Source organism: Salmo salar, chromosome 11, assembly GCF_965601325.2.
Source record: "Salmo salar chromosome 11, fSalSal1, whole genome shotgun sequence".
Classification (NCBI taxonomy): Eukaryota; Metazoa; Chordata; class Actinopteri; order Salmoniformes; family Salmonidae; genus Salmo; species Salmo salar.
The window spans coordinates 102,844,072-102,857,511 of NC_138301.1; the positions used below are offsets into that span (position 1 = coordinate 102,844,072).

The 13,440-nt window shown below is 43.9% G+C and overlaps 2 protein-coding genes across 3 annotated transcripts; both read right to left on the bottom strand.

The window, feature by feature from the left end:
- Window positions 1-991: 991 nt before the first annotated feature.
- nfkbil1 (nuclear factor of kappa light polypeptide gene enhancer in B-cells inhibitor-like 1) lies at window positions 992-3,414 on the bottom strand. Of its 2 annotated transcripts, none has more exons than XM_014128495.3 (4): window positions 2,768-3,414; window positions 2,566-2,678; window positions 2,258-2,369; window positions 992-2,165 (listed from the first exon to the last, which is right to left on the bottom strand). In XM_014128495.3, the coding sequence occupies exons 1-4, from the start codon at window positions 3,039-3,041 to the stop codon at window positions 1,579-1,581; spliced, it is 1,086 nt and encodes a 361-aa protein (XP_013983970.3). In that variant the 5' UTR covers window positions 3,042-3,414; the 3' UTR covers window positions 992-1,578. The 2 variants fall into 2 exon arrangements, with proteins under 2 accessions (XP_013983970.3, XP_013983969.3); XM_014128494.3 differs by having other exon boundaries at window positions 992-2,168; window positions 2,768-3,406.
- Window positions 3,415-10,430: 7,016 nt separating this feature from the next.
- On the bottom strand, window positions 10,431-12,627 carry LOC106563182 (apelin receptor B). Its single transcript, XM_014128492.2, has one exon. It carries the CDS (start codon window positions 12,414-12,416, stop codon window positions 11,304-11,306), a length of 1,113 nt encoding a protein of 370 aa, XP_013983967.1. The 5' UTR covers window positions 12,417-12,627; the 3' UTR covers window positions 10,431-11,303.
- Between the last annotated feature and the right edge of the window lie 813 nt (window positions 12,628-13,440).

Here is a 13,440-nt window from a genome sequence, read left to right on the forward strand (position 1 = left end):
TGATCCCAGTACATCGGCCACCTATAGCGACAGATTGCGCCTGGTTGCCAGATATTTTTCATCAGCACTGATCTTTAGATTTTATATAGGACGTTAGTTTTAAAAGTTATTCTTACAAGTGTATAAAGGTAGGGTATAGACTACTACACCCACAGTCTATACACTCAAATATGACCACATTTTGATTGCCAAATTACTAATACGCAAATACCACGTTATTCTCGATAAAGCTTATGAGCCCTTGTGGCAAGAGAGAAATAAACACATCCATTAGGCCTCCTGGTACAGTCAATATATTTTTCTATAACATTTCCAAAAACACGGAGAATTGTAGATTAATTCCCATTTTAATGTGTATTAGTCTATATTTACTTCTCAAGAAATTGTCACTTTTCTGATAGCCTGTATGGATGACTAATACATCGGGACTAATAAGCAGCATAGCTACAATATGGACCTATTCTGGCAACCAAGGCATCCTATGATTTATTAAATTCCATCATTCAAATTCGGGCCGACCATCTGCCCTTTCTTAGTCTGTGTAGGTTTGTAGATGATTTTAGGTGGGGGTAGAGTCATAAATATTATCCACTAGTTTATAATTTTAAATCAAGTCAAGTGTATTTCAAACTGTTTACTGTGATGTTTTTTTTTTCGGAACCCACTTTGATCTCATCAGCACTTTGCCTTCATGACCAGATTAGAGGGTAGAGTGTAATTGTTCAGTTCGTCACCACCCCAATCCTTAACCCAAATAGCATAATCTATCCAGTTGGGTAACATGTTGAATGAGGCTGACAGGATTTCTGACATCATAGTAACAAGTGTCTTATGAGTTAAACAAAAAAAATCTGCACGTTTACCATGACATGATCATTTAATTGATGCTCGTAGCAATTACAAAAAAAAGTGTTTACTAAGTGCTTACTAAATAGTGGTATTGGATGTTTCATCTTGCTTTAAAAAAAATAATAATTTTGCACACACAGGCTTTACACAACTTGTTTCAACATTTATTTGTGGGTACAAATTTTCTCAGTTCTGACACTGTAAATCAGTGATAAAAAAAAAAATGAAGGTTGATGTCCAGTGTCCATCAATGATCCCTAACTTGGCATCACTTTTGGCAAGAATGGATAAATGTTGCACAAAGGTGTGCATAAAGATTAACGGCGATTTGCTGCCAAATGTGCTTCTGCCAAGTATTGATTCAAGCAATAGTTAAGAAATTAAGAAATCACAGGTTATTTGTTTTAATCAATTGGAGAAATTAAAACTCATGGTATGAATACTTTCACAAGGCACTGTAAACATCTATTTTCTCCAGCAATATCATCTCTTACACAAAGTCCTATACTAGTGCCAAGAAGTACACAGTCAGAGAAAAATGTCATTCACTTAACATATCAGAAGCTTAGCCAAGTTTATCCAATAAATTAGGTGCTTCAAGTGGAGATTTGTTTTGACAGGTCAAAACAACTGACCTCCACTGGAAAGAACTGCCCTGCATACACAGGACCAGCCGTGGCTAAATGACAGACTGTTCAACATCTCAGAAGCCCTTTTCCAGTCTAACTGTCACCTGAGGCTCTGAGCCAGTCTATTGAGCTCCTGTGAGAGAGCAGTGACAGTGTCCAGGATCCTCTGCTTGTCTCCATCCTCCAGCCGGGCCCCACAGCGCTGGGCAAACCTATCTGGGTGCCAAACGGCCTGCTGGCGCCGGAGAAGTTTACGGAACACTGCAACATCTTTCTTGTCTGCGCCATGCAACATCACCTCCACCATCTCCTCCACTGAACCCTTCGGTGCCGGCCAGGGTATGTCCCCATAACTCAGCTTTGTGGTGACTGCTGCTGCACTGTCAGTGCTGAAGGTAGCTGCACATCGCTCTTCATAGCGCTGCTTTTTCCCCTGACGTGTCTCCTCCTCTTTTCGTGCAGCACGCGCCAGGTACTCTTCATGCTCCCTTTGTAGCCTCTCATGCAGCTCTCTGTTAGCCCGCTCCTCCTCCTCTGCCTCTTTCTTTCCTTTCTTCCTCTTCCCATGAGAGCCTGAGGATGCCAGTCTTTGAGCTTCTGCGTGCCGTTTTGTGACATACTCTTGTCTAATTCTATCTGCCCAGTCTTGAAAGTCCTCCTCATCGGTATCCTCCTCAAATAAATAATCTGCTGTAAGAGAGAAAAAAAAGAAGAAAAGACAAATGGACAATGATCTAAATCAAATCAGATTATTCAGGAGTACAATCTTGCCACCGTACCATCATATTGTCCAAAGGTTTCAAAGAACTCATCCTGGCATTCCCCAAAAAGCTTCTCTTGCCACTCTTTCTCTGCATCTTTTTCTTTAGAAGTGTTTCCCTTCGGTGCAGTCTTTTGGAGAAAAGAAAGAATCAGTGCTCAGGGATGTACAGTACACACAATACAACCATACCCCTAGCCTCATATTTACCAGACTGGTTACCAAATGTAAGTGTGGAAGACTTCTGGATGGTTGTACGAGGTTATGTCCCAGCACTCTCCTAAAACACATATTAGCAACTCATACATATGGCTGAGACATTCATACCTTCTCAAATTTCATCCATTGCAGTAGGTCATGAGGTGTAATTCCTGCATTATTTGGTGCAACCATGGCTTCTGGGCAACTCTTTTGAAGGGGCACTACGAGGTCATCATATACTGGATAAAAAAGAAGAACAAGGTTAAGGCATGTTTTTATTATTCTACATATTTTTGTTGTTTAGTAGCCAATATTGGCAGTCCATTACCTATTTTGCCATGTTTCAGAGCCTTGTTAGCAGCAATGTGTAAAGGCGTGTCCCCTTTTTTGTCTTTCAAAAGGATGTCGGCTCCATTTTTCAACAAAAGCCGGAGGATGGCGTCATCACCAAGCGAGCAGGCCAGGTGCAGGGGAGTCCTGCGCTTTTTCCCCTGGGAGAAGTTGACGTCAAGGTCGGAGTGTTTCCGCAAGTATGACTTCAGCTTCATTAAATTGCCCTCTTCCACGTATCTTATCATCTTTTTCTGTGTACGAGTCACCATGACTTGCCTCCGTATGGTGATTTACTGTAATCTGCTATAACAACAATAGCTAGTAGTTTGCTAATTCAGCTACCCAAATTAGCTAGTCAACAACAAAAATAATAGTTAGCTATAGCTTGTCATAAAATACCAAAAATGGATGGCGTAATCCTATTACCCGTCTTTGGTGCATAAAGGCTTTTGCCAATTGATTAAACCAATGTCAATGGCTCGCATCCCCCAATAGTTGGCTAGTTTGCCGATTAACTGATGCTTGTAACCTCGACCAAATTTGAGGTAGCACGGACAAATAACAATGTAACACAAAGTCAATATCATGGGAAAATCTCAACTCGATTTCTTGCGTCCTCAAAATCCATTGGATAATAAAGCCAAAGATCCCGTCTCCCTGACCTTCTCTTCCAATGGGGGTTGAGAAAGACGCGAGGAGGATTCAATTGAGGTTCCTCCAATGTCCTATCGTTAACTCCCCCTGTATATTTCTTCCGAGTCATTCAGTTCCGGGTAGGTTGTAATTCTGTATTTAATCACTAAGTGGCGGTATACTGCTATAATCAAAACGTTAAATTACTGACTTTATGCACTGCACTTAATTGATATCATAATATCTTGCTCTGATTGCTCGTGTTTAAAGTTTATGCAATTTATTTCACCAAGTAGATTGGTAAACTAACGTCTGCTTTTAATCCAAGTGATCATACTTTTCGAGGTAGACCGCTTTAGCAGGGGGGAGCTGGTGATCCCCTGTGCTGCTTTAAATAGCAATGTGAATTTGTGTCATTGATTGATTGTGTGTAGGCAACTGATATAAATCTTAGCCATAAATTACATAACATATGATGTAGCTATAGAGCTGAAGTTTGTTGAGCAAGTGTATTTTTCTCTTTTTAATTGTTGGTTGGCCCCCTTACATCTTTATATTAAATTATTTTGGTCTGATCATCGTTTCTCATCTCAAGTTCCTCCTTTCCTCTCATTTGGGGGTTGATGCTCTGCCATGAATCTGTTCTGGAGGTCCTTTCAGTTTACCACCTGTCAGGAAGAGGAGACTATGTAGGCTATGAGAGAGCATCTGTCTGTATGTGTGTGGGTGTTGTGTGTGCGTAGGTGTGTTGGTGGGCAGCAGCTAGTTATTGTCGCAGGCACCAACATCAATGGCTCCAGAAATAACAGAATAACATAACCAAAATGCAGAAATGTGGAACATCAGACTTAATCAGTTTTTTTTTACAAGAGTAATTTGTGTTTCAAGTTTCAACGTTTATTCGCCACGTGTACAGGATACAATGGGTGTAAAATAGTAGAGTGAAATTATTACTTTGAGAGCTCTTTCCAACAATGCAGTGATAATAATAATATTTTGTATCTGTGTGTGTGCATTTGAATGTGTGTGTGAGGGAATTTTGATAAACACAGATTCCGCCACACATTTTAATGCCGTCTCCCATTTGTATTAATCATAACTCATCTGAAAATGTCTATAAATAGTAAACAATGCATACAGTGCATTCGAAAAGTATGCAGACCCCTTGACTTTTTCCACATGTTATTATGTTACAGCCTTATTCTAAAATGGATAAAATTGTCCCCCCCCATCAATCTACACACAATACCCCATATTGACAAAGCAAAAACAGGTTTTTAGAAAATGTTGCACATGTATTAAAATAAAAACTGAAATATAACATTTACATAAGTAATCAGACCCTTTACTCAGTACTTTGTTGAAGTACCTTTGGCAGCGATTACAGCCTTGAGTCTTCTTGGGTATGACGCTACAAGCTTAGCACATCTGTATTTGGTGAGTTTCTCCCATTCTTCTCTGCAGATCCTCTCAAGCTCTGTCAGGTTGGATGGGGGAGTCGTTGCACAGCTATTTTCAGGTCTCTCCAGAGATGTTTGATCGGGTTCAAGTCCGGGCTCTGGCTGGGACACTCAAGGTCATTCAGAGACTTGTCCCAAAGCCACTCCTGTGTTTTCTTGGCTTTGTGCTTAGGGTCGTTGTCCTATTGGAAGGTGAAACTTCGCCCCAGTCTGAGGTCCTTAGCACTCTGGAGCAGGTGTTCAACAAGGATCTCTCTCTACTTTGCTCCGTTCATCTTTCCCTTGATCCTGACTAGTCTCCCAGTCCCTGCCGCTGAAAAACATCCCCACAGCATGACGCTGCCACCACCATGCTTCACCGTAGGGATGGTGCAAGGCTTCCTCCAGACGTGACGCTTGGCATTTAGGCCAAAGAGTTCCATCTTGATTTCATCAGACCAGAGAATCTTGTTTCTCATGGTCAGAGAGTCTTTAGGTGCCTTTTGGCAAACTCCAAGCGGGCTGTCATGTGCCTTTTACTGGGGAGTGGCTTCCGTCTGGCCACTCTAACATAAAGGCATGATTGGTGGAATGCTGCAGAGATGGTTGTCCTTCTGGAAGGTTCTCCCATTTCCCCAGAGGAACTCTGGAGCACTGTCAGAGTGACCATTGGGTTCTTGGTCACCTCCCTGACCAAGGCCCTTCTCCCCCGATTGCTCAGTTTGCCTGGGCGGCCAGCTCTAGGAAGAGTCTTGCTGGTACCAAACTTTTTCCATTGAAGAATGATGGAGGCCATTGTGTTCTTGGGGACCTCCAATGCTGCAGAACTTTTGTGGTACCCTTCCCCAGATCTGTGCCTTGAAACAATCCTGTCTCGGAGTTCTACGAACAATTCATTTGATGGCATGGCTTGATTTTCACTCTGAATTGAATTGACCACAGGTGGACTCCAAGTTGTAGAAACATCTCAAGGATGATCTATGGAAACAGGATGCACCTGAGCTCAATTTCTAGTCTCATTGCAAAGGGTCGAAATACTTTATAAATAAGTTATTTCTGTTTATTTTATACATTTGCAAAATTTGTAAAAACTGTTTTTGATTTCTCATTATGGGATATTTTCTGTAGATGAATGAGGGAAAAAAGTAATGTAATCAATTTTAGAATAACACTGTAACGTAACGTGGAAAAAGTCAAGGGGTCTGAATACTTTCCGAATGCTGTATTTGTATTACAAACTTACCCTGTGGTCAAATAAGGATGGAATCAGCTGAGCTAACTCTTGTCCTAAAGTGCAGCAAACTTCACACATTTGTATCTGTCTGTCTGTCTGTCTGTCTGTCTGTCTGTCTGTCTGTCTGTCTGTCTGTCTGTCTGTCTGTCTGTCTGTCTGTCTGTCTGTCTGTCTGTCTGTCTGTCTGTCTGTCTGTCTGTCTGTCTGTCTGTCTGTCTGTCTGTCTGTCTGTCTGTCTGTCTGTCTGTCTGTCTGTCTCTCTGTCTCTGAGATGCAGTAATGTTATGCTCATAGGGCTTGAATGAGTCCAGCTGAACTGCCTCTGTGCTGGGGCTGATGACAGGGGCTTCATTTAGCCCTCTGGTGGGTCTGAGGGAGGGAGAGGCCTTCTGTGCAGAGAGAGGGCTCCCTCACAATGGAGGGGATAGAGAAGGAGATGAAGGGGTGCTTTGTGCCCTGGAGAGGAGGATCTGTTCGGGATAATTCAGTTCCTCACACCCGTAGATCCGGAGCGGTCCCCCAGTCACAACCCCCTTCCACCCACATGGCTGTCGGAAACGACGTGACTCCTTTAACGATACCCCTCTTGTGTGAAAGCCTTTGAAATGTCAGAGAGAAGGCTCCACTCTGTCACCTCAGGTGATTGGGTCACGTGCTCACCTCAGGTGTTTGGGTCACATCCTTAATTCTTTGTAGAGACTGGGCTGAAAGCGATAGATGTGATTCTCACTGACAGTCTGTTTCAGCAAGATGAGCTGGATCACCTCCCCCCATACCATTGCCTCAGAGTGGGGTCATGTGACAGGTTTGATCAGATCACATCACAGTGTTACATAGCTGTTCCTGCTAACACCCTGAATTCCCATGGGGTTAGGCAGGGCATGCGTCTCCTGGGCCAGGGGAATGAAGCGGAGCGATACTGCTGAAAGACAGGATATCCCTGGACAGGAACCCTTACCTTGCCCCAGCCGCCTCTTGTCTGTCCTGCCTGGCCTGCTGACTCTATCCTGTCCACTGAGGTCCATCACCCTGCAGACGGGGAGGGGAATGGGGGAGGGGTAAGGCAGGCAGCAGGAAGGCGGGTCCTACAAGACGCTCCAAGGGTCATCTTCCCATACCGCCAAAGCACAGCCAGGTCTGGCCCCAGGTCCGGTTTGTGGCCTGGGCTACCTTCTCCCCATTGTTCAGATGGAAGAGAAACGTCCACACACTTCCTCTGGATCTGTCTTTGTCTTTTTTGCTATGATTTAGGACAGCTGGAGATATGTGTAATGTATGACATCCCTGTTTTAATAGCATTACTCCATTGTGAAAGTTGGCTGGAGTCACTCACAGCAGGTAGAGCAGTTGTGGAGGACTGTTGTGAGGGAAGGGTGTTTGTCTGAAATGGCACATCTCCTAAACAAGGGTTTGAAGAGGGCCATTTCAATTTCACCATTATTGGATGTCAAGGCGGTTTTCACACCTCACATGCAAACCACAGCCTTATATACAACTATTGTAAAAACACACTCCTGTTAACAACATGTCAACAAGGAATAAACTCTTATTTGACCCACAATGTGCTATGGTTGGTAAATATTCCTTGGAGTTTTCCTGGGTGTGGTAACACCTCCCATACAGTCTATCAGGGGCATGTCCACTGATGACAGCCATTAGGCTAAAGGAGATCATCACTAGGACACTACAATTCTACTACTCTCCCCTAGTCTAATGACATTCAGTGGTATATTCAAGCCTGACTATTTTCTAATGGTGAAAGGATTTATATGCTGTTTGACATTTTACTGTGAGGATGCCTTTGCAGCTGGTGTGTACTGTGTATTTGCCATAATTTGTAATCCATTGGAAATGGGTGAGTTGATATCGGTAAGGCAGAGTGGTCTTGCATTTACCACTCATACTGCTTGAAAACATTTAAAATAGTTCAAGTACCATTTGATGCTTGCCTTTACCCAGGTAGGGGCTACATTGGTCGTCTAGATGGCTCAGTGGGGTGTTGATGTGTTTATCTTGCAACAGGAGAAGGGGCAAACAAAAAAGATTAAAGATCAGTTACACCAGTGTCATTGCAGAGCTGTACCTGTATACCTTGATCAATAGCTACAATGTACAGTGTTCATTTTCTTGCCTGTCAGAAAAAAAAACGTTGTTCATACTGGCGCCACAATCTCAAATGAGTCTGTTTTCTACAGTGTCAGCAAAGCTATGTTGAGAACCCAAGACTAAGGCCTCTGTGGGTCTACAGTAGGGTGGCCATTTAACATTTGAGCTACAGCGGAGTAAGCAGCATCTATGTAAAAAAAATATGTTGAAAATCTTGCACATGCATAGAAGCTTCATACCTTTAGCTATTGGAAAGAGGGTTCCAGAGAATTCTGATCTGCAGCCATTACATTTGAGGTAATGCCCCTTTGAAAATAAAAACTCTACCACTGTCTTTCTCTCTTTGTTCGATTGAGATGTTTGTCTGTACAGTCATTTTGTGAACTTCTTTGTCATCCAATGCAAAGTCCATTAAGATAATCAAATGAGAGGGGTTTTGAATGGGAAATCCCCATGTTACGGCTGCTGCTGTCATAAATATAGGCCCACTTGAATCTCACACACTGTTATTACATAGGAATGTTGATTTGAAATCGCTTGTGTAATCTATTTTGAAAAGTACTCTACGACATACCATCTATGCCATCTCACACAGGGACCAGAGGGGTGCAGGGAACAGACACACAAATGCTTTTGATGTTACTATGGCTAAATGCCCTCTCTAGCTCAAAGAGAAACCATGTTGCCCAGCATATGCAAGGTTCCGGCCGTGAAATCTGTACAATATGATCAAATTACCTCCATAAAGCTTGAAAACCTCAGAGCATAATCTATTCAGATTCTTTCACACTTCTTTTTTTTTTTACCCTTCTTTGACCCTCCCGAGTGGTGCAGCGGACTAAGGCACTGCATCTCAGTACTAGAGGCGTCACTACAGACCCTGGTTTGATCCCGGGCTGCATCACAACCAGCCGTGATCAGGAGTCTCATAGTGCGGCGCATAATTGGTTCAGCGCTGTCCGGATTAAGGGAGGGTTTGGCCGGGGTAGGCCATCATTGTAAATAAGAATTTGTTCTTAACTGACTTGCCTAGTTAAATAAAGGTTAAATAAAATACAATTGTGGAGTCAGCAGATGGGGTCATATTTTTACATGGTGAGCGATGCCTGGTGTGTCTGATGTGGACCAGGACAGCTGCTGATGAGGAAGACATGGGGGCTTTGTGTGATGGGTGAAATCTCCTGTCTGATAAATGACCTAACCTGTATCAGACATGAGATTAGTTCATATTGTAGCAGTGATTTCAATATATTTGCCTGTGTTCCTTGCGATGGGTTTAGCATGCATGAGAAAGAGGCAGAATAAATGTGTTGGGCTTCAGAAACATGCAGAGAATTCCAACATGGTGGTATAATGACAGAGAGCATGTTTGGGTTGTAGATTTGAGACAGGGATGAGGTTTTCTAATTTGGAAGAGTTTTACTGGTGTCTGTACATTTGAGACGATGAGAAATAACTTCCAACTGGCCTCCAGGGCCACACTTTAACTGTTGAATCAGGTTCAGGCTCCACCAAGCCCAATCTATCCTGTCAACAAAGGCCAATATTGTCTCACAGGAGGAGTGTGGTGTCCATAAGTGACCCAGGATTAGTAGCCCACTCCTCCTGTCCCCCCTACTGTCACTGATTATATCCTGAAGCTCATTACAGCCAAATCAGTTAATCATGGTGATCGTCTCTTACAGGTCAATGACCCGCTGTACGCACCACGTTTGTTTGCAAATGTCTCGTACAGTATTTACATTATCGTTATTGGCTTGAACTGGATTCAGTGCAAAGCATCCCAACAATGGAACATGATAATAGTACACTACAATATTGGCACTTTCAAACAAGGAGTGAATCTTACATTTTATTTTCAAAGAAGCTACTGAAGCGTACGTGTTGCTTGAGGGAGTGAGGGAGAGATGTGGTAGCATGGTTGCAGTGGTTTACATAATTAACATGTAAGTTCTCTGAGAAGATTGTCCTCTGTGAGTTTATACTGTATGTCCAACAAATCTTCAACAAATTTCTGTTAATCGTCTAAGGGGAAAAACTGCCGCAAAGGAGCAAAGAAATAAACAAGTTGGAGGGGGAAATAGAACTCAAACATGTATTTCCTTTAGACAGCTTTGATTATGGTCTGACTGCACACAATGGGAGGGAGACTGCCACCCTTCAACCTTGTGTGCTAACAGGAAAAAGCACATTCTACTGAATAGTGTTTCCATGACATCATAACCAGCAACGGAGTGACATGAAGATTTTAGTTAAAAAGAAACCTTTTTTATTAGAAATCACACACATAAAAGCATTATACAGCATGTATTCACTTCTTTGTCAAATAAAGACAAGTTAATTCATGCCTTTTCCAATTCTAATTCAATAAACACACATACACACTAAAATGTAATCTGTCAGAGCAGTCACCTATTAGTTAGCCCTTCTCCCCCTCAACAACATTTGTCAGCTGCCATCTGTCCGTCTGGAACCCCCACTCGCCATGCCCTTGTCTCCCCTTCCAACCCTTTAATCAAGCGGCAACACCTTTCTTTGACTGGCTGACTGGGGCAGATAAGACAAAGACAGTCTGGACGATAGGGTCTCACCTCTTTCCAATTAGCAAGTGCTTACAAAATAAAAACACGAACAGCATGGTACAAAGGCATGAATAATACATTCCACCAGTGTTAAAAGCCAGAGCCTTGGGACCCCCATCCAAGAGCTTGCCTTAAGTCCACACAGGACACCAGCAGAACAATATGAGCTGCTTGTCCTTTTGAAATACATTCAACTCTGTCCAAAATGTCTGGGGTCTGGTTTGCATCAGCCTAGTATGGAGCTTGGTCCCCTGTATCAAGCAGTTCAAGGGATTTGTACAAACTTCCCAGTCACTGAGAGTGGGCTTGGAGGATGTTAGTGAGTCTATCAGTTTCTCACTCACTCTGTCTGCAGTCCACATGAATGGGGCAGGCAGATGATGACACCCCCAGGATCTGACTGATAGGTAATTATGTCATGCACCTCTGAAGTCTTAGATGTACCTGCAGTGTTCAGGTGGAGGCAGGACAGGGCAGCTGGGGACCCATTCCCTCTGGCTGGCTTCCCTCTCCTATGCCCTGACCACAGCACAAACATCACATCTTAGTGGCCAGCGATTGGGCCTCTGTCTTCTGGGAGGACAGGGAGCTATTTGGGCTGGCGTGCATGGCCTTCTTCAGGTTGAGCAGACAAAGGCACTGGGAGCGGAAGCGCAGGTCGAAGAAGGCGTACAGGAATGGATTGAGGCAGCTGTTGACGTAGGCCAGGCAGGTAGCGTAAGGGTGGGCCAGCAGGAGGAAGCGGAGGAAAGCACAGGTGTTTGGAGCCAGGTTCAGGTAGGAGAGGGCATCAGCGCTCTTCAGCATGTGGAAGGGCATCCAGCAGGCAGCAAACACAAGCACCAGGGTGGTGATAATTTTCAGTAGACGCCGCTTCCTCTGGTCCTCCTTACGCAGACTGTTGAAGTGGCGTGTCACGGTGCAGCCGATGAAGCAGTAGCACACCATCATGGCCAGGAAGGGCAGGAGGAAGCCCAGGGCAGAGGAGGAGATGCTGAGCCCTGCGATCCACATGAACTCCTGCTGCTTCAATATATTTGATTGATTGATTGTTTGATTGTCACCCAACACCAGGCTGAAGTCCATGCCACAGGAGATGCGGTCACTGTTCTCGTCGTACTTGGTGGTGCGGAAGATGAGGGTGGGGGCTGCCAGCAGGCCGGAGAGGAGCCAGATGGCCGTCAGGGAGGACTGCAAGTGGACACGGGTACACAGCTGGGTGCTGGACAGAGAGTGCACGATAGCTAGGTAGCGGTCAAAGCTCATGGCGGTGAGGCAGAAGACGCTGGCGTACATGTTGAGCAGCACCACGTAACTGCTGATCTTGCAGAGGGCCACACCGAAGGGCCAGTGGTAGCCTAGCGCAGTGTACACTGCCCACAGTGGCAGAGTCAGCACGAAGGTCAGGTCAGCCATGGCCAGGTTGCCTATGTAGATGTCTGCTGTCCGGCGCTTGGCCTGAGACCTCCACACAGTGAAGATGACCACGCCATTGCCAGAGAGACCCAGGATGAAGATGAGCATGTAGAGGACTGGGATGACTGAGTAGGACGGCTCCCACTCAGAGTAGTCACACATGGTGCTGTTCTCCTGCTCTTCATAGTCATAGTCATAGTAGTCAGGGCTCTCAGCGGTTGTCCATGGCTCCATTCTTTCTTCTCAGAGTATCCTTTCCTTTTCTTCTTTCAAAGTTTCTATTATTTGATCAGTTTAAATAATTTGATCTAATGTATTAATAAAATGTACAAAGCAATTAGAAACCTAGTCCAAATCTGTGTGCAAGAAGTTCAGAAAAAGCACATGAGTTTCAAAATAGTTCCTGCTCAGTCGAGGGCAATTTTAGGTCTGGTGTCACAGTTTCGGGGCAGGCTGCCTTTTTAAACCTAGGCAGTTCTGCACACACCCCTCTGTCCCCTCCTCCCAGGCCGATCCCAGCACTCCCAACCCCCCTTACCCATACGCGCTCGCTCTTTCACCAGCACTCATTCCCCCCGTGACTCCCTCACATGCCCTTGTGAAGATAACTCTCCAATAGCCGGTAAGCAGGGCTCAATTTAAAAGCGAAACCGTAATGAAAATACAAATTGGGCATGAAAAGAAACACTATTGCACCTCTTATGAAGCACACTTTTACGATCTTCGAGACTGTAGCTTATTTGTGAAAGCGCATCTTGTGGATCTGCCACACATTTTACAGCCTTCAGAAGTCATAAGAAGTAGATTTAATTAATATTGAATTGATTTTAACACCATTCGTTTTCTTGCCTGTCTCGGCAAGCCAGGGCAAGCCGCTAGTCTAAAATTAGACAATTACAATAATAAAGTGATGGCATTTGAGGGGAAACCGCTGATAATCTGGCAATTGTACACCCAAATTAGAATATACACTACCGGTCAAAAGTTTTAGAACACATACTCATTTAAGAGTTTTTCTTTATAATAGTGTAGACATCAGAATGATGAAATAACATATATAGAATCATGTAGTAACCAAAAAAGTGTTAAAAAAAATCTAAATATATTTTATATTTGAGATTCTTCAAATAGCCACCCTTTGCCTTAATGACAGCTTTGCACACTCTTGTCATTCTCTCAACCAGCTTCACCTGGAATGCCTTTCCAACAGTCTTGAAGAAGTTCTCACAAATGCTGAGCACTTATAGGCTGCTTTTCC